The 24,223-nt window shown below is 33.0% G+C and overlaps 1 protein-coding gene across 17 annotated transcripts in view; it reads left to right on the forward strand.

Annotated features, from left to right (window-relative positions):
• PPIP5K2 (diphosphoinositol pentakisphosphate kinase 2) overlaps positions 1-24,223 on the forward strand; it is a 128,038-nt gene that overhangs the window by 94,373 nt on the left and 9,442 nt on the right. For 6 of the 17 annotated variants that reach the window (XM_037802261.1, XM_037802260.1, XM_037802265.1 and 3 more), the window contains 8 exons: positions 5,554-5,721; positions 8,049-8,222; positions 9,499-9,568; positions 11,155-11,274; positions 12,154-12,216; positions 14,009-14,068; positions 15,614-15,754; positions 18,753-18,878. In XM_037802261.1, the coding sequence (XP_037658189.1) occupies positions 5,554-5,721; positions 8,049-8,222; positions 9,499-9,568; positions 11,155-11,274; positions 12,154-12,216; positions 14,009-14,068; positions 15,614-15,754; positions 18,753-18,878 (922 nt within the window). Of the gene's footprint in view, positions 1-5,553; positions 5,722-8,048; positions 8,223-9,498; positions 9,569-11,154; positions 11,275-12,153; positions 12,217-13,940; positions 14,069-15,613; positions 15,755-18,752; positions 18,879-24,223 lie in introns of those variants that run through there. The other 11 variants (XM_037802267.1, XM_037802266.1, XM_037802271.1 and 8 more) reach the window with 8 other exon arrangements.

A 24,223-nucleotide genomic window follows, 5' to 3' on the forward strand; every position in this document is an offset into this window, starting at 1 on the left:
TTAGACTTAGATCTATAAGCCTTGCCTTTCAGATTTAGATCTACAAGCCACTTTGAATGAATTTTTGTGTATGAGGCATCAGATATCTTTTTTTTTTAATGGACATCCAGTGAACTACAGCATTTATTGAAAGGACTGTACTTTCTCCATGGCACTGCTGTGCCAGTTTTGTTGTATCAAGTATCTCATATGTGTAGGTCTGTCTCTGTACTCTGTATTCATTTCCATTGTTCTCTTTACCTGTCTTTGCTCCAGTTCCTTATTGCCTTAATTACTGTAGTCTTTTAAAAAGTCCTGATACCCAGAAGGTTTAAACCCTCTTATTTTGTTAATATTTCAAGATTTTTTTACCTACTTTTGGCTCTTTTAACTTCTGTATAACTTTTAGAATCAGTCTCACAATCACAACAATAAAACATTGTGATTTTAACAGAAATTACATTGTCTCTATAGATTATTTCAGGGGAGAATTGATATCTTTGCAATATTGTCTTACAATCTCTAAGTATGGTATGTTCCTCCATTTATTTAGTACTTCTTTAATTTATCATAACAGGATTTTCAGTGTAGAGATCTTGCACATCTTTGTTATATTTATTCCTAAGCATTTGATCTTATTTTTGGTGCTGTCATAAATTGAATCATTTTTTCAATTCTATTTTTTAATTTTTTGCTGGTAAATTGAAATATAATAGGTTTGTGTATTTGAACTTATATTCAGTGCTATAGTCACTTATTAATCTTAGTAATTAGGCTGTAGGGTTTATTTAAGCTTTTCTTTTATACACATTCTTGACATCGGAATAATGACAGTTTTATTTCTTCCTTTCCTATCTTTATGCTTTTATATATTTTTTCATGCTATATTGCACTGGCTGGGATCAGTATGATGTTAAATAGGAGTCATGATACTAAACATCCTTGTTTATTCTGAAAGTCAGGGTAAAGCTTTCAACATTTACTCTTAAGCATAGTGTTTGTTGCAGTTTTATTTGTTTTTATTTGTTTTGTTTTTAGGAGAATAAATATTATGAAAATTCCTTTCTTTTCCTAGTTTACTAAGAGGCTTTATCATGTTAGATATTGAATTTTATCAAATAAATTTTTTATATCTGTTGACTGATCACGTTTTTTCTCCTTCAATCTGTTAACATAATGAATTATATTGATTTTTTCTAATATTCCGCCACTCTTCTATTTCTAGAATAAACCCAACTTGAATGAGAGAGACTGTTCTTTTTTATGTATCATAGGTTTCAGTTTGCTAATATTGTTTTTGGGATTTTTGCATCTATGTTCCTGAGTAAAATTGCCTGTAATATCTTTGTCTAGTTCTAGCATGAGGGTTAGGTTGCTCTCATAAAAGAAGTTGAGAAGTGTACCTTATTTTTGTAGTCTCTAAAAGATTTTTTATAAGATTGATGGTTTTTTCTTCCTTAAATATTTGTTAAAATTTATTGGTAGAAGTCATTTGTCAGGCACTTAGAAGTGGTATATGAAAATATGCCACTGTGTTTATGGATTTGTCTGTTTCCCTTTACAGTTTTGAAATTTTTGCTTCACATTTTAAGGTTATGCATACACATTTGGAATTGTTGTATCTTCCTCAGTACATCTTAACTCATTATAAAATGTCCCTGTTTATGCCTAGAAAATGCTTCTTGCCTTACAATCTGCTTTGTCTATAAGCTTTCTTTTGGCTTAGCATTTACATGGTATGTCTTTTTTCATTATTTTTCTTTTCAAACTTTCTGTATTCTTACATTTATGGTGTGTGTCTTGTAAGCAGCATGTAGTTGGGTTTTGCTTTTTTAATCTGTATGTGTAACAGTCTTGACCTTTTGTTTGGCATATTTATGTATTTAATGTAATTACTGATGTATTTAGGTTTCAGTGTACCACCTTATATGCTTTGTACTTTTTCATCTCTCCTGTGTCCCTTTTGCTCCTTTAGTTATTCCTTTTCCTTCTTCAGGATGCTTTTAACATTTTCTTATTGTCTTTCATTTTCAGCATATGTACTTCGGTAAGCCTGCTTGGGGTTGATTGTGATTCTTGAACCTGTGGCTTTGATGTCTTGTCTTTTTCTGGGACATTTGCAGGCATTATCTCTTATATAATTAATTTTCCCCATTTACTCTTTCACTTCTAGTTACAAATGTATTGAAATTTTTCCTGTGTATCTAACATCTTTTTGCCTTTTATCTCTTATACCCTTCTCTATATTTTTTATTCATTTTTCTCTGCATGCTTTTGCCATGATATTTTCTTCATACCTATCTTTCAGTTCACTAATTTTGTCTTTAGTTATTTTTATCTACTGTTAAACTCTACTCATTGAGTTCCTAATTTTACTGCTCATTGAGTAGGGTTTAATTGTGTGTTTCAGCTCTACAATTCCCATTTGGTTCCGTTTTATAATCTCTTATTCATATCCAAGATTTTCAGCCTTCTTCTGATTATGAAAACATATTATATTTAATTATAAAATTTATAACTGATAACTTCATTATATGGATCACCTGTGAGTCCATTTCTTTTACTATTATTTTCTCTGTTTTTGATCTCCTTTTATTTTCTTGTACGCCAGGCTGTTAAAAACTACAGAGATAATTTGAGACTGCAGTTGATGCTATATTCCTTCAGTAGGACTTATTTGCTTACAGGGAGCTAGGCTAGGGGAACTAGGAATCCTAGATCATATTAATTCACTTAGTGATTGAGATGATCCAAAATAAATCTTCAGTCACTAGAAGAACTGGTCTATTTCTGAGTTACTTTATTACTAGAGTGTGACCTATCAGGGTCTTAGTCAAAAACCTTGGGTATTTGAGGAACTAGGGTTCCTCCTTAGCTTGGCTTAAGCTGTAGTTTGTGTGTCTGTGTTTTTATCCATCTTTTGATCTATCTTCCTGGAAAATTAATCTTTTTCCCATTATAAAAAGTCTCCTTTTGACTCTAATAATGCTTTTTCGGCTTTGCCCATGTCAGCCTATAGAAAAGTTTTAGTGACTATTTTCTCAGTTCTCTCAAGTATGGTATATAATTGTACCATTCTAGTTTCATAGGAGATAAGTTAATACACTACATACTGTGCTTTCTGATGTATTTGGACGGACTTCTCTGATGGAATCGCAGTTGCAAAAGGCTGAATGTTGTATCTCTTTCCGCTCTTTTACTTTGAACCTTCCTGGATTTATGTATTTATAATGTGGCTCCTTTAATCAGAATATACTTAAGTTTTAATTTTTATTGTATGATAATCTTTGTTTTTAAATCGAAATCCATAGATATAATTCATAGATGATATAATTATTGGAATTTATTGTATCATCTTAAATCATTTTACTATTTGTTTTCTCATTGTCTTGTTTCTTATTCCTTTTTCTCTCCTTTCTTGCCTTCTTTTAAGTATCTTCCCTCTCCAGTAGGATAGTTGGTAATTTTTCACTCTTTTACTGTTAATTTACAGCTAGTAACATGCCTCCCTGACTTGTTAAAGTCTAATATGAATTAATACCTTTACTACTTACTAGGCAATGTAATCATCTTAAAACATTTTAACTTTTTAATCCCCATACTGCCTTTTATATTTTTGTTCTCATGTACTTTAATTATACATATCTTGGAAAACATATTTTAAATACCATAGGACATTTTCATGGTTTACAGTCAGTATTCATTTAGATTGGGAATATTAGAATGTTTTAGAATATTGATTATGTTATAACAGTGGCCTGTTAGGAAAAGAAGTAAATATATATGTTGGAGCATGTGTTCAAAATCAGTTTTGACTGATCCCACTTATTTACCATTTCCGTTGTTCTTTATTTCTTCCTGCAACTCTTTTTCCACCTGCATCATTTCCTCTGTTAAGTCTTTAATCCCCGGAAATTGACTTTTTTGGATATGTTGTGTGCAGTATACATTTCAGACCCCCCCCCCATATAGATAACTAATCCCAGCACCATTTATTGAAGAGTTCATCTTTTCCTTATTGTTTGCAGTACTACTTCGATATTGCAGACAAATATTGTGCCCATATATTGGTGGGTTGATTTTTGGACTCTTGGTATTGTTCCATATTGTTCCACTAGTCTATTTCTCTCTCTTTGTACCAATATCACAGTGTTTATTATTGTAGCTTTATAATAAATACTGATGTCTTGTAGTGGAAGTTCTCCAGCTTTATTGTTCTTCAGGATTACCTTGGATATTCCAGGTCTCTTACATTTCAATATAAATTTTATAGTCATCTGGTAATGTTTCAAAGAGAACTTTCTGTAATTCTGCGTGGGTTACATTAACTCTGCAGATCAACTTGAGGAGAAATGACACTTTTATAGGATTGGGTTTTCTATTTCAAAGAGTTGGCATATCTTTGAATTTATTTAGGTATTCTTTATATCTTTTTAATAAAATTATTATTTTCTTCATAAGTCTTGTGACTTTGTCAAATTCTTTGTATTTTTTTAATGCTATCATGAATGATTTATTTAAATTTCATTTTCTGTTTGTTACTGCCATGTTGAATTTTAACTCATTTGTGTCTAGAAATTTTATAACTAGCAACCTTGGTGAATGCTTCTATTCATTCTAATAATTTATCCATAGATTCATTTGTATTTTCTTGTTGTATAATCTTACCATCTATGAATGATGACAGATGTCCAGTAGAACACTGAATCGATTTAGTAATGGCAGGCACTCTTGTCTTACAGTGTTTTATTATTAAATGTGATGATTACTTCAAGATTATTTTAGATACACCTTATCTAGTTAAAGAAGTTCCCCTTTATTTTTAGTTTGATAAAGACTTTTATGTGCTTCTGTTTGGCTTCTTTTGTGGTCAATATGTTTGTCAGATTGATATGTAATTGTGTTTAATTTGTCCATTCTTATTGCTGTATAGTATGTATTTTATTGCATGACTATGCTCCAATCCACTGTAGGTGGATATTTGGTATAAAATGTTTTATCTTGTCTGTCTCCTATTCCATACTGTGAGATTCTTGCAATCTGAGACTATATCTTATTCATCTGTGTACTGGCACATAGTAGGCACTCAGTGAAAATAGGGATCATCAAAAGATTGTCATTTTTTTATGCAGTCATATCTAGTGGAAGTATTTGGAATATAATTTATATATTTTAAAATTAATAAATTCAAATGCTGTTTAGTTCTTTGGTTGATGACATTTCTGTATAACAAAACTGATCTCTACTCTTTCCTATTGTCATTTATTATTGTTGTTTATTTAGCATTTGATTAAATTTAATTATGCAATTGTTTTTTATGGCTTTTTCTTTTTATTTTAATGTTTAATTTCTCCATAGAATATGTATATTTGTTGAAGTCATGGTCTGTGTCATCTCTCCTACAATATGCAGCGTAAAACTAGGTGTTGTAAGTGTTCAATTATTGTTAATTCACTTGAGTAAACAAACATTTAAATGTACTTTGACTATACCAGTTGATGGTTGAACTTGTTCATCAGAGGAGATTGTTTTTTAATCTGAATTTAAAAAGTGAGTTGTATTCTTTGTCCACAGAATGAAGGCAGGCGATCTCTTAAAATTGATAATGATGATGAACCACATACTTCTAAAAAAGATGAGGTTGATCGAGCTGTGATTTTGTTCAAACCTATGGTATCAGAGCCAATTCATATACACAGGAAATCTCCACTTCCAAGATCTAGGAAGATAGCTACAAATGAAGTAAGTTTATATATTAGAGCATGCTTTTCATAAAGTAAGCTAACTATATTTTAATAAAACAGAAAAGAAAATACAGCTTTAATTATGGATCTTGGGAACCTAACAATTTCTAATTGTCAACTTTGTCTACTTGCAAATAAATTTCAAAATATAAGCAGTTAGAAAATATAGATTAACTTTAGAATTTGAAACTTTACATATAGTTTCATAACATGAATGGATAGAAATATTAAAACAAGGCCTTTTAATAACTTGATAAACTGATCTATTTTGTCATCTGACTCAAGCTATTCTTCAATAAAGAACTTTTTAAAAAGACTTATTTAATGGATGAGGAATAATTTTTGTTTAAATGTAGAGAAGAATTGCTAGAGATGCTTCAGTAACAACTAATTACTGTGACACTGTAGGTTAAGACATGGATGTCTTAAATTTTTGGTCTGATTGCAAAAATCGATACAGGAATTTGAAAATTTGGTGATATAGTTGAAAAAATTACCTCTGTATTTGTATCTGTAGTTAAATATTAAGGCTGATTCTTGTCATCACTAATAGAATGACAAATAAGTAATAAAATAACATTTAAACAGAAAGTTAAGCAATTGAAATGGAGCTTCTTAAGTAAATCTTTAACATCCATACATTTTAATATTTTAAATAGCTTTATTTTGAGTTATCTGTATTCTCTATGGGATGATTCTCCATTGAGGTCAATCCTTATAAATTTTCTATATTAAAAATATAAAGCAAACAATTAACTTTAAGATAGAAAGGGCCATCAAGTTTTTAAGTTAGAAAACATATTTTGTTATTTAAATATGCTGAGCCTGAGGAGTTCGGTATAACATAATCTAACAGTTGATGGGTAAGAATGTAAACAAAAGAATTATGCTTATTTCTGTAGCCCCAAATTATGCAAGCATAAGTGCTTTATGAGTCTCCAATTTCAAATATATACATGCTCTAATTTGACACTGCAATTATGTATAGGAAAAAATTAAAAAATAAAATAGATTTTTATAACTTTATATTGGAAATTATATACTAATTAGGGTTCTCTTGAATAATATTTTAAATTAAATATAAAAGAAGATGGTTAACAATTGTATAACTTTGGATTATTTGTTTTTGTGGCTTAATTTTAATATGAGAAATTTGCAGTTATACTCAGGTATTTTTAATTTCAGAAAATTTTTAAAGATATATGTTGATATAACCTAAACTACCACTTACGTGAGAGCAGTGATTTTGATGTATTATTGAACAAAACAGTCTGCACTTGATCAAATTGTTCAGAATTTCTCCATTAAACCTTCTCTGCTCGCCAGAAAGCCTGTAACACTGATACAGCAAATGTTTCAGTGAGTCTTCATTTTGCAGCTCATCTACAATTGCAAAATCTTCAACAAAATCACTGCCCCTTTTAACTTTCAAAATACAGAAAACAGTTATAAACCTTTTTCTCATAAATACTTAAATAGTTGTTTCAAGAAATTATTTCTATGCCATGCTAAACTTTTACTTCCATAAGGTAAATTATTCAAGTAAAACCTTGAAGACTTTTTCCAGCACCCATCATCTCCATGGATATCAGAAGTGTGCACTTCCAAAAGACACACAGAGAAAAAAACTATTCTCTTCATTTTGTGCAAGTAGATTTTTGGTGTCCTGGCTGTCTGAAACCTGAACATGCAAATGTATAAAATGAGAATGTTTGTTGCATGTTTTGCCTACTGAACTCGGCAAATAATTTTTGGAGAGGTTAATAAAGATAGATCGAAAATATAAACAGGTACAGTTTGAATCCATCTTATGTGCTCTGATTTTTTTTTCTTTTTTTAATGTTTGGAAGACATTTTTCTTTCTAAGTTTTGTACACTGAAATCTCTTGAATCCTTTGCACAGTTCTTTGGTTTAAAAAGTTCATGCAAGACAGCACAAAACCTCTTGGATATCTAAAATTAAGCAGACTATTTTTAGATTAGATAAAACTAAAATAGAAAATTTTTCCAGTTTTATGAGGGAAGAGACAACTATTAAGGCAGTGTAAATATTTTGTATATTTTAAAGTAAAAAGATACAATTGCTATCACATACAATTAGATTTATAAGTTGCTCCTATGAGATTCTCAGTTACTAAAATATTTGGCTCCCAAATTACTGTTCAGTAGTTTTAGAAACATTGATAAGCAATGCAAACTGTATTTTTTTTTCTTTCTGGTCATTTGGCTCTGTTGTATCTAACTTTGCATGCTCTGCTTTTTTTTTTTTTCTTTTTCTTTTTTTTTTTTTTTTTTTTTCCTTTTTGCCCCCTTTCTCACTTCCAGGAAGAGAGCCCCCTGAGTATGTCTAGCCCAGAGGGTACTGGTACCTGGCTGCATTATACCAGTGGTGTGGGTACTGGGCGTCGAAGACGCAGATCAGGGGAACAAATCACTTCTTCCCCTGTCTCCCCCAAATCATTGGCTTTCACATCCAGTATTTTTGGCTCATGGCAACAGGTTTTTAAACTTTACTTCATTAAACATTTTTCCTCCCTCATTCAGAGCAACAAACAGCTGTATTTGAGGACATCTAATCCCTTGTATTTTACCCGAGAGTAAATCCTTCTGTTTTTGAGTTCATTTAAAATTGCTTGTGATATCTGACAGTATTCGAGGGGAAGAAACAACTTGTATTGCATGTGTTTAGCATTTTTACTGGGAGGGTTTTAAATATCCAGGATTAAAAAAAATAAATTTTACACGCCTGGAGCTTCAACTTGATTAATAATTTTTTTTTTAAAGTTAAGACGAGACATTCTTTGGCTTAGTTGTCCTTTAAAGCTTTCAGAAACAAAATTATTTAACTTGGTAGTAGGAAAATTTAATACCTCCCACCCATAATTGAAAAATTAGATTCCATTTGGAATTTGCTGAGAATTTAAACATTTTTTAAAACATCAGAATGTCAGTGACTGGGTGTTTATTAATAGAATAAATCTAATACTGATCATTCTCTCCCTCACTATTCCATTATTTGGAAGTATCTAATTTAAGGGATATAGAACAGTGTCTCTTCCTTTGAACTGTGCAATAATTAAGTGCTCTCTTTAAGATTAAGGGAGCGAGTGTATATGTGCTTAACAACAGTTTGGGTCAAAATAAAATGACTTCAGAAGGACTTTCTGTGTTATTTGGAAACTTAAAATACTATGTTGTTTTTTTTTAACAATGGAAGGTCCATTATTTCACATGACTTTTCTGAGAATTTCAGCAATTTCCTTTTGGAAATGTAATGCATTTGGTTATAGAAAAAGGGATTATGGTATCCATTAAGGCTGTGAATATTTAAAGGTTACTCTGATAAAGCCTGTGCATGGATCAGTAATTGTATGGTGACCTCAACAGTCTCTGTCTGTCTTTTCTTTTGTTTGTGGTTGTTTTTCTCCCCTGTTTTTCTCCCCTTCGAATACAGGAGCTGTTTAAGAGTGGGCATTTGACTTCTTTTAAGAGAGAGTAAAATTATATCTGTCTGTTTTTCTTTCCATCTGTCTTGCTTCATACATGATGTTTCATTCTGAATGCCTGCTTCGCACAACTTCATTGCAAGGACCTCGTATGAAATGACTCCCTTCAGAAGGGAATTTTGCATGATCTTTCATGTTTTCTGTATTTCTACTAATATTTATCATACAGCTTATTAACCTTTGTCTGTCTGGAACAGGTTGCATATGAACTATGGACTTTTGTATTTATTATACTGTTTTACCTCATTTATTTTGCTTTCCTTGTGCAGGTTGTATCTGAAAATGCTAATTACCTGAGGACACCAAGAAATCTTGTGGAACAGAAACAGAATCCTGTAGGTATGTGGTCTAACAGAAATTTTATTCCATAGTCTTATTATATTCACTATTATGAGCACAATATTGAAAACATGACCAAACGCTGTGCTTCAATTTTTATTTAATGAATACTAATTCAGAAATGTTGAGTTCTGCAACTCAAAATTCACAATAATGTTTCAATAAAATAAATAAGAAATAACGCTTGACTTTTTGTTTTGTAACCCTTTTGAATGCCACAATGTAAACCATTCAAAGATAAAGTCCATTTTCTAGTTCTGGTTTTTAACCTTGTAATCTATAAATTAAAATTGTTTTAATTTAAGAAGGAAACTTCATTTTCCCAGTTGGTAAAGATATAAAGTTGCTATTACTTGCACAAAGGAACCTTTTACTTTCTGATTTAAAAAAAAATAAAATTTAAGTGAAGAGTGTTTCATACCTTATCTGGATGTATTAATTTTCCATTTGAGCAGCAAAACTAAATCAAAACTAATATACAGTGGCAGTGGTACTCTTGAAAGAGCTGTAGAACATAATTGGCTCTTTGCTAACACTCAAGCAAAGCAACATTTGAAAAGACTTTTGTAACTCATTTGGTTTTAAGCTTATAGTTGATAAACTATATCAGGTAATAGCATATTATTTTTTGTAAATAATTGTCTAAATAGATTTAATAAAAGCACAAATAGATTTCATTGTAAGTTTAAACTTTGTATGTACTGAGATCTATATGCTAAGTATATGAATTGTCTGTTGATATCTACATACTTCAGGATCTTTCTTAAGTTAATTACATATAGTTTATGTTGATAGCTCTTAATATTTCCAGAGTATCTTGCCAGAAATTTATATAGTCCCCCTCCTTAATTGATATATCATAATACATACTTTATAAATTTTACCCAGTGGTGAAAGTTTGGCTTGAATGTAAGGACTTTTGCTGCATATTAAACATCAATTTTTATTGGCTGTGATTTATTTGCTAATAATGTGTTCTATCAGGGGTTTTATTAAATAAGGTCATAAGTCATTTGTTAAGTATTAGAAATTTAAAGTGATTTAGGCTTGGATGATCTAAAAGGAATTGTTTTTACCTGGTCTTCTCACAATGAGCAAGCTTTTATTTGCTTCATTTCGTAAAAATGAAATATTAATAATTCTTAATCTAGGACATCAGAAAAGATTCTTCATTTACAGACATACATTTAAAAATATTGATGTAATATGACTTAATTTGCAGTAGGAGAAATTTTTTTTCTTTTTTTACAAATTGCAAATTGTAAATTGATTGATAAAATCCCATCCCCGTGGCAGTGTTTTTAATATTTTTAGGATTATATGTCTAATTATTTTCCTCAAAGATAAAATTTTGTCCAGTGTTAAATTCCCCATTTGTACATATGATAAATGATGGGTGGTGGTTAGAAGCATTGTATTAAAATTGATACCACTAGGCCATTACAAGCATATTGTGAGCCTGTTCAAGGTACTCCCAAAGGCTGCCTTATGTATGGTAAGAGCCATGTTAATTGCATGCTGCATGAATTCCCAATGTGAATGGAAGAACACCCGTTGTTGTATGTATTTTCTCTAACTCCCATCAGGGTCTCACTGTGCGGGACTGTTTAGCACCTCTGTGCTCGGGGGTTCTTCAAGTGCACCTAACCTACAGGATTATGCTCGTACTCATCGTAAAAAGCTGACCTCTTCTGGCTGCATAGATGGTATGTGCACACATGCACACACAGATTCCTACATCCACGCACAAACCCATGAGCACACAGTATTTTCAGAGGCAGGCCTAAGGCCACTGACTGATTGAAGTGGAATCTAGCACTCTTTGCCTAAATGACTATCAGTGTTCTCTGTTATCCACATCTTGGATCCGTATTTCATCAGTTAATTGTAGTTAGACTTACAGTACTTGTACAGTGAGCAGTTTCTTGAAATGTAAAATTTAGAACATCATCATGTATATTATTTTAGATAGTTGCTAAGCCATATTATAAAGAATAAATCTTTCTTGATCTTTTAAACTTCTGTTTATTGTTAAGTCATCATACTTACTGATTTTGATCCAGGGAAAATAAATTGAATGGAATGTTTGTAAGTGGAAGAAACTATATTGGTAATATTTTTCTTAAAATAAGCATAGGATAAAACTATTTTAGGATCTCTAATTGAAGGAGATCCTCTTGTTGTTAATATAACTTAAGTTTTAACATTCAGAATGTCTTTTGAGGCTCATGGAGGCTTCCCTTTTGTTAATAGGAGTGTTTATTAGCCCTTTCAGGCTGAGCTTTGTTTAAAACTTTTTGTTATATGTTCCACAAATTTACTTCAGTCAGTGCAACATGGAGTTACCAAAATTGCCCACTCATCCTGCTTTTCTTTCTCTTGTATATTTCATTAAGCACTTTGCCTCTATCATCAAGCCCGTTTACTTCTTTTAACCAGAATTTGGCTTATTACTCTCTGTCATTGTTCTTCTGCATGTCACCTAACTCTAACTTCCTCATATATTTGTCTTTCCCCTCTTTTTTTAAGTGTCCCTCTTTTGGTAGCTGTTACGAATTTCAGGTACCTGTTTTTCTCTTTCTCAGACGCCACACGTGGTTCTGCTGTTAAAAGGTTTTCTATCTCATTTGCTCGACACCCAACCAATGGTACGTTTTGCTTTTATTTTAAAAGATACTCCCCTGCTTCATTTCTTTTTATTTTTCTTCTATTTCAAAATGTGGGGTATACAGTATCACTCATTTCTCCATCCTTAGTTTCAATCAGCATACAATTCCAAGTTACTATTTTCCCCAAATATCGATACTGTCTAGTTCCCCTTTTCAGCTATAAGGTACCCAATAATTTAACATTACTCATCATACTTTTAAATTACCACAATGATGATGAGCTTTAATACTAAATTAACCCCTGAAAATTCTTCTGATTTCTCAAGTGATCAGCCTACATGAATTTTTAAAATTCCATAATTAGTATTCTCTAAGTTCTTAATTCTTATTAATTTTAATGTTTTTTCCTAATTCCTTTTGTGGTCACATGGTTATTTTTGAGATTTTTAACAAAAGTACAGAACCACCCATGTCAAATAGCCAAATGAGATTCTCTGAAAATTTCTTGGGAACCAGGAGATGCAGATTTTACTGTGCAATATCATTTATCACTGGCTCTTTATCTAAAGCAAAACCTGACATGCTCTGGAGCATTCTGAAAATGTCACTTAGCATTCAGTTTGTGCTGGTGTAGTAATAATGGTTTGCTGTTGTTGAGCAACCAATTCCTTTTGATACCCCTACCTTTTGTTAAAATTTGGAAGATTCCTGACAGGAAGAAGATTAAAAATGTAGAAACCCAATTCAGTTAAATTCAGTTTTTGAGACTGAACAGGAAACTGTTTTTTTTTTTTAGTTGTTGTTGACATTATTTATTCTAATAAATTTACTCTTAATGAGATATACTGTCCGTCTGTTTACATAGAGCTTATGGGACAAGAGGGAGTTTTTACTGATCCCTTTTGAATAATCCAGTATCAAAGAATTAAAAAGAAACATACAGGTTTTTGGCTTTTATTTGGAATGAAGGTATGTTTTTCCCTGGAACTTTTTTCTTTTTAACCTCAAATAAGTTAAGTTTCAAAGTTTTATGAAACTAAAGAATTTAATACAAATTTATTGCCATCTTCCCTCTTCTGGATCGTTTAATTACACATCTGAATTACAGTGCATTAATACTTCTTGAAGGTGGAGTAAGCAGAGCTCATCCAACAAGTAAAAATTTAGCCTTAAAGCTTAATGTGCTATGCCTTCATGGTAGCTGTTTAAATGCTACTTTTTTGAAGAAAAAGTTCCTTATTTGATACAGCTGCAGCTTCTAAAGGAAATGCATGTGTAAGAACCTCTCAGAAGAAAAACAGAAGTTACAAGAAAACCAGAAGTCACAAAATTCTAAGAAGCAACATTGCAGGTTTAAGGCTTTTTTTTTTTTTTATACAGACTGCTTATGTGTTTATATCCAGTATTGCAAGTTTTATCTAGGAGAAATCGTGTTTAACTGAAGTTTTAAAATATATATACTTTTATTAAATTTAACATAAAATAATTTTATATTCTTTCCATTTAGACTTTTTAAAAGAAAATGTGGATTTTCCACACTTTGTGCAACTTTAATGCATGTAAAATGCATTCCTTTCAACTCTAGAAATACTTCTTTTGGGTTTTCAAGGTTCAAAAGTTTCATTTTTTTCCTAAATGCTGTGTTGTCTATCTGTCCTATGAATTGTCGTTTGACTCTTCCTTTCACTTTTTATTTCCCTTAACTTTCATGTTACTTCCATCTTTAACACATATCATGGACTTACCCCTCCCTTCATCTTTAGTCCAAGGAACATGGTGAAACAAGTTTCTTCTGACAGTGCTTTACCTTATTTTCTGGGCCTCTGTGCAGAACACCTACACCTCTATAGGTGCTGGTCCGTTTCCTCTGTGGAATTTCTAGGCTCCAGTGGTATGTTTTTATAGCTTCTAAACATGACAGCAGGGTGGCTTTTTAAATTGCTGCGCTAACCTTTTCATTGTGCTTTTTTTTTTAAAAAAAAAAAAAAAGTGCTGAAGATAAATGGGGAAAAAATGTAGTTTGGAGGAACTTGATTCTATTGTCATTTGCCTATTATAAAACATAATGGGCAAATACAAGAAAACTAGTTGTTAAAAAAGACTTATAAACATTCTAGGGAAAGGGGGGGACCCACATTGTTAAGTTTAGTGTAATTCAAAGAAAGGGTTTGCGCTTATTTGCATGAATTTTGTATTTTTTAAAAATGTAAGAATTGTGCTGAGCCTAATTTCTTTAGTGCTTAACTTAGATGCTTTAGCTGTTGTTAACGATATTTTAGTGTTGTTTTAAGTATGTTTAATGTTACTTCATGTTTTGGTTTGTACCTGAAAATCAGACATACCAGTTTTGTATGTCCTTTGTCTTCATGGGAAAACTAGATTCCAATTTAATCTAAGAATTTCCCTATTCCAGCTGAGAATTAGGCAGTTCTTGGGTCAATATTTTCTCCCAAAATTAGGAAAATCAAATATTAGTTGATGTTAAAGTGAACACATGCCTGTTGAAGCAGAGAGTTTTGCAGTCTATTTATATTAAATTAACTTTTATTTTTTTATTAACAACATTGGACTTTATATAAACCCTTAATTTTTAACAGTTCTTCAAAGCAATTTTAAAAGCCATTCAGTTCAATAAATGTTAAATAAGCAGGCAATTAAATAATAGAAAAAAAAAGCAAATAGCCTATATCCTACTTGTATAAAAAAATTAAACTGTGTTAAAGTGCTTTTGTTTCACTGGTGGTATTAATACATATCTGCATGGTTGCTTCATGAAATTTTTGTATTTGTGCATTGTTGAATATAAATGTATTTGCATTTTGTATTGCTTTTTACCTACCCTAACTTTACTCAGCCAGCTATTTCCAGTAATAGAGTTATTGTAGGTAGGCGAAATATGTTTGGGAATTTTAATTCCAGCATAAGTGAATGATTGTTGTTTTCAGATCACACTGGAGAATACTTTTGGGCTTTGATATGCTTAGGAAAGTATTTAACACTTTTCTCAAGTGATTACATAATTGTTTTTCATCAAGAAGTTACCTTTAGCATCCTGGCATCAGGGACATATTATGGCATCAGCTTATGTCACCTATTGAATAGACCTGCCTTTAAAAATAAAAACTTAAAATCTTTATTTTTGTCTGTTACCCCTCCCCAGGTTTTTTCTTAAAGTATTATTCTAAGGTTTACTAAAATACAGAATGAAATTGTGTGCATGCTGTACTCTGTGATTATGTTTAAAATGATATCTTTGTCACATCTTGTTCCAACTCCATTTTGCATAGCATCTGGTGTCATGACTTCAGAGATCTCTTGTGTTTGCATGTGAAAGATTGAAAAGACCTAAGCTATCCAATTCTAAGCAGTGGCCTTCTTCCTTTTTATTTAATGATTTTTTAAATGTCCAACATTTTTGTTTTTGTTTTTTTTCCAGGCTTCGAATTGTATTCCATGGTGCCATCTATTTGTCCTCTAGAAACTCTTCACAATGCCCTGTCTTTAAAGCAGGTGGATGAATTTCTTGCTTCCATTGCTTGTCCGTCAAGTGAAGTTCCACGGAAGACCCCTGAAATTTGTAGGAAAAGTTACCTTCATTATTATTTAATTGTTGGACAGTAGATATTATCCGAATATAACAATTATAAAACTTAAATTCAGGTAGTGGTAATGAATAGAATTTTAGGAGGGGACAGGGTTTAAGGGGTATTATTAGGAATTCTCTGGTATAATGTGCAGTGTACCACTTTTCTTCACTCCTTCCCAAAGTCTTTTTTCTGACAAAAAAGAAAAAGAAATCTTGGATCCAGAAACAGAAGTCAGCAACATAATGTAGAGTCATGGTCTTTTTAAATTGTATTTTTTGGAAAACTCAAATTCCTGTAGTGTGTAATTTTACAATAAATTTTAGAAAATCACAAAATAATCAGTCCGTGTTAACTCATACATCAGTCCATGTTAACGCACACATACACCTGACCATCCCCTCACCATTTTTGGTGGTGAGATTCAGAAAGATTTTTTGACTGAAGAGAGCAAAGCAGGACAACATCTTTTCAAATTGTATTCCTCAAAAAGTTCTGAAGGTTAATTTCATGTTTGTGAAGAAAAGGGGTTTCATGGCTAATTAAGTTTTGGGAAAGTGTATGTTATAGCCTACCTCCTATAGAGAGTTATAGTTACATTAGCAAATAAAAGACTGAAAAACTATAGAACCCACATTTTTCAAAACTTATTTTTTTTAGTAAACACTTTTTTTGACAACACCTTTATGTATCATGTAGCATTCTTCTGTGGGACATCAATTTGAGAAATGCTCGGGGCTACCTTTTTAAGTGTGATTTGTCATCAGTGGGCCTTAGATCTATAGGATCCCTTCAGCACATTGGCAATTTCAGTTTGAGAAGCATTAGTTTTGAGAGAAAGAGTGGTCTGCTTAGAGGTAGAATCTCGCTAGTCCTAGTCATGTTAGAAAAGCAACTAACTTTTTTTGTATACCACTCTCTTTTCTGTAAGGTGGTATAAATAAATATGCTTCTTTCAAGAATAAAATAAAATAAGATACTGGAGTTCTTGGAATGAAAGACACTTATGTCTCGCTATTTTTCTCTTCCCTTTCCTGGGCCACCTCATTGTATAAGTCTGGAGAGAGGGCACTATTCATATTGTATTCTATGCAAAATGATGCCCTCTGCATTTGTCCAGTGTAGTGATCTTTCTTTCCCTTTTCTTCCACGTTTGGTAGTAGAGGTCAGCTTTCCATCATTAATAGTAATGAAGATGTATCACGGTGTTTATATTCTAAAATATTTTACTCTAGTAATGGCTTTGGGGAGTAGGTTTTGATTTCAAAATTTGCTATGCACATGTCTGATTCTGAGAATTGATAATTCTCCAAATGAAATAACTTCTCCAAGCTATAAAGTCAAAGTCGTGAAATTGAAGGGGGATACTTTTGTGTACTCTATAATCTGATAGAATGGGCAGTGCTGCTTTGCCAAATGCAGTAGAGGGCCTGAATAAATTCTAGTTTGCCCCTCTATATACTTGCTATTTCAGCTGCTTCCTAAGGTCAGGGATTTGAAATCTTAAAAAACAGATTAAAGAAAGATTCTAGTTGGTAAATAGGGACAAAAGTTAGCTATCAAAACTACTTAGCATTTAGATGATTTGCAGTGAATGACTTGAAGGTAATAACAGTAATAATGACATCTATTTGTTTTTGCAAAAGGAAATTTAGTAGAATATTTGCAAAAAGGTAGTCTTTAAAGTTTTATTTTGTGGTGCTGCTGTTTTATGATGGCTTCATTTCTGTAGTTGATGAATTCAATCATCAAAGTGTATTATTTAGGTATGTTAATGAGATTAAGGATATTATGTTCCCTTTCCAGTTGTTCTAATTAGCTTTCCTCTATATCCTAGATAAAAATTGTACCCAAATCTCTCTTTCTTAAAATTTCAAGCCATTAGTTTATTAAGGGAGCTAAATGAGAAAGTAAATGTGGTTAGTCATTTCATATAATTGGTTAAACCTTAGAGATAAGCTAGTTCAATGGTCTTCAAACTATGTTCCTGAGAGCCTTTGGAAGTTCCACAAGGGGAAAAATATGTAAGTAGGAAAGAGCTAAGTAATGATTTAGTGCATCAAATCATATTTTAGGGTTTTCATCTCTTGTGTATCATCATCACTTGTGTATTATCTTCATTGATGACTGCTTTGAGCTTCTGCCAGTGGAAATAATGTTCAGTCAGTATAGGTGTCAGTCACCTAAGGTACATTTGTCACATTGGTCCAAATCTTGATTTTCAAAAGGACACGGAGTGTTTATTACTCTCAGGTCCTCCCACAAATAGGCTAATCTGGTTTCTAAATAATCTCCTCACTTCGTACCGATGGCCCCCATTCTGGTCTATCTTATCCTATACGACGCCATACTTAAGAATTATCCCTATTTTTCCTTTTCATGCATCTTCATTTATTCCACCTTGATAGAAAGAAAAATATCTTTAAAATTCACTTTCATGAAGATAAATCTTAGCTGGATAGTATATAGGAAGACAATATGATTTATTTAATTACTTGTAATCTAGTTAGTTATTTATTAAATATGATAGGTTAGTGGACTGTTAAATTTGTAGATGAACCATCATAAATTTCTGCTTGATACTTTTGAGAGGAAAACAATCTGGGACTCTTCATTTTAAAGATTACCAACTCTGATACCAGGCATTTAAACAATGTCAGCAGCTCTCTGGTATCCCTTAAGAATCTGAGTTTCTAACAAAGCAGGATAAAATGAAAGTCTTTGCTCTATTCTTGTTGATATTCTTTGGTATATAATGGTTACAATACTTACTGTTTAAAATTTAAACAGAATGTCTATTTGGCTAAGGGATTGAGAGAATTTATAGGTGAGATGGTTTTGCTGAATTTATTCTGCAAATTTTGCCTTTATTTTCTAGCTATGTATATTCTTAGGGTAGTAAATATGTCATAAAATTTTTAAATATTAAAGATTTTAAAGATAGAATTGGCAGGATATTTGTGAAGTACCATGTTCATTTTTTTTTTTCAGCCTCTACAGTGTCACATTCCAGTCCAGCAGTGAGAAGAAAAATATCTTTAAATACATATACACCTGCAAAGATCCTCCCAACACCATCAGCTACCTTAAAGAGTACTAAAGCAAGCAGCAAAGCAGGTTAGGAGTGTTTGTGGATTCTGCAGAGCAATCAGAGGAGTAACTTGCTTTGCTTTTTTTTTTTTAATTCAGTTTTATTGAGATATGTTCAGATACCCTACAATCATTTAGTCATCCCATGTGAGCTATATAGTTATACATTCATCTTCTAGAATTAAGGCTATTGGGTTGCAGTTCAACAGTTTCAGGTGTTTCCTTTTAGTTATCCCGTTACCCTAAAAACTAAAAAGGAACATCTATATAACATTTAAGAATAACCTCCAGAATGATCTCTTGACTCCATTTGAAATCTCTCAGCCATTGAGACTTTATTTTGTTTCCTTTCTCTTCCTCCTTTTGTTCAAGAAGGCTTTCTCAATCCACTATGCCAGGTCCAGTCTCATCCCTGGGAGTTATGCCCCATGTTGCCAGGGAGATGTTCACCCCTGGGAGTCATGTCCCACGTAGCAGGGAGGACAGTGAGTGAGTACCTGCCAAGTGGGCTTAGAGAGAGAGGTGCCACATCTAAGCAATGAAAAGAGGTTCTTGGAGGTGACTCTTAGGCAGAATTATAAGGAGGCTTAGCCTCTCCTTTGCAGTAACAAGTTTCACAAGGGCCAGCCACAAGATCAAAGGCTCAACATTATAAATTGGTAGTCCCCAATACTTGTGAGAATGTGAGTAATTCCCCAGGTGGAGAAGTTTAATATTTCTGCATTTTTTCCCAGTCCCTCAGGGGGGGCTTTGCAAATACATTTTTATTCTCTGCCCATATGACTTTGGGATGTACTGGGGTTTCACATTAACCTGTACAAACCAACCAGATCTAGCTCCCTATTCAAAGTTCTGTGTAATTATGGTGATTGAATAAATTGACCATACAAGTTAAAGTATTTAGAGTGCTACATAAAATAATAGCTTTTGCACCAAACATCTCTTCCTTTAGTCTCACGCAGAAGTTGAAGGTGTTTTTGTTAGTTTTTTTAATTGTAGAATATAACATACATACATAAAAGTGATAACTTTACAAGTGCAATTTAACAAGTAGTTAGAGAACAAATTTCGAAGAATATTATAGGTTACAGCTCCACAGTTTCAGCTATTTCCTTACTGTGAAATATAACATATATACAAACAAATAATCTTTTTCAAAGTATGATTTAACGAGTATTTATATATATATATGAAATTTCCAAAGTTGTTATGAATTACAGTACCATAGTTTCAGTTATTTCCTTATTGTGAAACATAACAAATATACAAAAATGTGACTGACAGCTTTCAAATTACAATTTAGCAAGTAGCTATAGAAAGAATTTCAAAGGATGCTATGAATTACAGTTCCACCATTTCAATTCTTTTTTTCTGCCTATTATAATACCCTAGCAACTAAGAAAAAGAAAAATATATAGAGATTCAGTATTCATAATCCTTTGTTAAATTCCCTCTTGTCTGTTGCTACCCCTTCCTCTAATTTAATCACTTTCCCAATCTTCAGGGATGTCTAGGCAGTTACCACTCTAACCTATTCATGTAGAAAAGGGATGTCAACTTTATGAGAAAAGGGGACACATCTGGTTGATGTTCTTGAAGAGACTATTGCCTCTGGGTTTGGGGACTTAGCTGCCATAGGAGTTCTCTGAAAGATTTAAGTTTCTGAAGAATAAACTTAGTGAGTGAAACTTTTCTAGAGTCTCAAATAGGGTTCTGGGTATTCTTTTGGGTTTTGGGGATTACTGTCGACTTGGGCTTATCATACTGTGGTCATTTGGCATATCTTGGTGAAGTTAGTAGTAACCTCCAGGATAGCCTCTTGACTCTATTTGAATTCTTTTAGCCACTGAAACCTTATTTTGTTGCCTTTCTTTTCCTCCTTATGGTCAAAAAATCATTTTCAAACTCTTGATGCCACAGTCAGGCTCATTCTCGGAATCCATGTACCACCTTGCCAGGAAGACTCATTCATCTGGTGGGTCCTGTCCCACATTGAGGGGAGGGTGATGAATTTATTTGGAGAGTTGAGCTTAGAGACACAAAGTCCGCAGTTGAGCAACAAAAGAGATTCTCTGGAGGTGACTTCTAGGCATAATTACAGGTGAGCTTAGCCTCCCTTTTATAACCATAAGTTTCAGCCGAGCAAGCCTCAAGATCGAGGGCTTGACTTATAAAGAAGGAAGTTCATAAGTTCACGTAACATATGTTATGCCCATGATAATCCATCCATATCTCACATTATCATCACTTAGTTGTCAATCTTCATCACTCTAGATTTCAAACAATTCTCATGACCCAAAACACCTCTTACCTCTTGTCAGCCATTAATTATTTGTCCCTAGTATTTGTGTGGTACCAGTAAGGTATTCCTATTAATTATAGTCTCTAGTATGCAATAGGTAGATTTTCCCATATACCTTCTGTTTTCAACTCTCTATGCTAGTGTCACACCTTAGAAATAGATCATGCAAGCCACTATCTTTATTTGTGGTACTTATCTGTGGGAATCATGCCTTTAAACAATCCTTTTCATTCCTATTCACCTTCAATAGAGCTATGATACTTATAATCCCATTAACAAACAGTTGTCACCCCATCCATTCCCATACATTTGAATTCACCTATCTGAACCTATCAGATTAACCTATCTGAACATATTACATTATCATTCCCCCTTACTAGCTTCTGTCTATCACTAGGTCCCCAATATTCTACATCATAAGACATTGATTTTACATTGTTCAGAGAATGCATAGAAGTGGTAACATACAGTATCTCTCCTTTTGTATCTGACTTATTTCACTCAGCATTATTATCTGCAAGGTTCATCCGTGTTGCCATGTTTCAGGACCTTGTTCCTTCTTACTGCTGCATAATATTCCGTTGTATGTATATACCACATTTTGTTTATCCACTTGTCTGTTGAAGGACACTTGGATTGTTTCTATCTCTTGGCAATTGCGAACATGTTGCTATGAACATCAGTGTGCAAATGTCTGTTTGGTTCACTGCTTTCAAATCTGGGTATATACCAAGAAGTGGAATTGGTAGATCATAGGGTAATAAAATATCTGGTTGTCTGAGAAACCACCAAACTGTCTTCCACAGCAGCTGTGCCAGCATACATTCCAACCAGCAATGAATAAGAGTTCCAATTTCTCCACATCGTCTCCAGCATTTGTAGTTTCCTGTTTAATGGCAGACATTCTAATTGGTGTGAGATAATATCTCATTGTGGTATTTTTTTATTCAATTTTATTGAGATATATTCACATACCATGCAGTCATACAAAGCGTACAGTCATTCACAGTACCATTATATAGTTGTGCATTCATCGCCAAAATTAATCTTTGAACATTCTCATTACCACACACACAAAAATAATAAGAATAAAAATTAGAGTGAAAAAGAGCAATTAAAGTAAAAAAAAGAGCGCTGGGTGCTTTTTTTTTTTTTTTGGCCCCCGTTTTTCTGCTCATCCATCCATACACTGGACAAAGGGTAGTGTGATCCACATGGCTTTCCCAATCACATTGTCACACCTCATAAGCTACGTTGTTATACAATTGTCTTCAAGATTCCAGGGTTCCGGGTTGTAGTTTGATACTTTCAGGTATTTACTGCTATTTATTCCAATTCATTAGAACCTAAAAAGGGTTATCTGTATTGTGTGTATGAGTGCCCACCGAAGTGACCTCTTGGTTCCTTTTGGAATCTCTCAGCCACTGAAACTTATTTCATTTCCTTTCACATCCCCCTTTTGGTCAAGAAGATGTTCTCCATCCCATAATGCCGGTTCTAGATTCCTCCCTGGGAGTCATCTCTCACGTTGCCAGGGAGATTTACACCCCTGGGAGTCAGATCCCATGTAGGGGGGAGGGCAGTGATTTCACCTGCCAAGTTGGCTTAGCTAGAGAGAGAGGACCACATCTGAGCAACAAAGAGGCATTCAGGAGGAGACACTTAGGCACAATTATAAGCAGGCCTAGCCTCTCCTTTGCAGTAACAGTCTTCCCAAGGGCAAGTCCCATGATAGGGGGCTCAGCCTGTCAAAGCACCAGTCCCCTATGTCTGTGAGCACATCAGCAACCATCGAGGTGGGTCTCATTGTGGTTTTGATTTTCATTTCCCTTATAGCTAGTGAAGAACATTTCTTCATGTGTTTTTTGGCCATTTGTCTTTCTTCTTTAGAAAAATACCTAAAAAGGGTTACCTATATTGTGTGTGAGAGTGCCCATTTATAATTGGGCTGTTTGTACTGTTGTTGTTGAGTTGTAGGATTTCTTTATATGTTTCTTATCAGATGTATGGTTTCCAAATTATATTTTCCCATTGAGTTGGCTGCCTCTTCAACTTTTGACAAAGTTTTTTAAGGCACAGAAGATTTTGATTTTGAGGAGTTCCCATTTATTTATTTTTTTTCTTTTGTTGCTTGTGCTTTGGATGTAAGCTACCTCCTATTACTGGGTTCTGAAGATGTTTCCCTGTATTATCTTCTAAGAGTTTTATTGTGCTGTCTCTTATATTAAGGTCTTTGATCCACTCGGAGTAATTTTTGTATAGGGTGTGAGATAGGGGTCCTCTTTCATTCTTTTTGTTATGGCTATCCAGTTCTCCCAGCCCCATTTGTTGAAGAGACTGTCTGTCCCAGTTCAGTGGACTTGGGGGCCTTATCAGAAATCAGTTGACCATGTATCTGGGGGTCTAGTTCCAAACTCTCAATTTGATTCCATTGATCAATATGTCTGTCTTTATGCCAGTATCATGCTGTTTTGACCACTGTCACTTTAAAGTAGGCTTCAAAGTGTGAAAGTGTTGTCCTCCCACTTTGTTCTTTTTTAGGAAGTTTTGGCAATCCAAGGCCCCTTTCCTTCCAAAGAAATTTGATTACTGCAAATTAGGTTGTCAGAATTTTGATTGCAATTGTGTTGAATCTGTAGATCAGTTTGGGTAGGATTGACATCTGGACAATGTTTAGTCTTCCTATCCATGAGCTCAGAATATTTTTCTACCTATTTAGGTCCTTTAAAATTTTTTTAGTGAAATTTTGTAATTCTGTGTGGAGACCTTTTACGTCCTTGGTTAAATTTATTCCTGGGTACTTGAATTTTTTAGTTGCTATTGTGAGTGGAAATTTTTTTTTTTTTTTTTTTCCTCTTCATTTAGGTCATTACTACTGTATAGGAACATTACTGACTTATGTGCATTAATCTTATATCCGGCCACTCTGCTGAATTTTTTTTATTAGGTCAAGTAACTTTGTGGTTGAAATCTCAGGATTTTCCAAAAAAGATCATATCATTTTCAAATAATCTGTCTTGGCAAATTGCTCTGGCTAGAACTTCTCGCATCTGATGTTGAATAATAGAGG

Source organism: Choloepus didactylus, chromosome 13 (genome assembly GCF_015220235.1).
Source record: "Choloepus didactylus isolate mChoDid1 chromosome 13, mChoDid1.pri, whole genome shotgun sequence".
Classification (NCBI taxonomy): domain Eukaryota; kingdom Metazoa; phylum Chordata; class Mammalia; order Pilosa; family Megalonychidae; genus Choloepus; species Choloepus didactylus.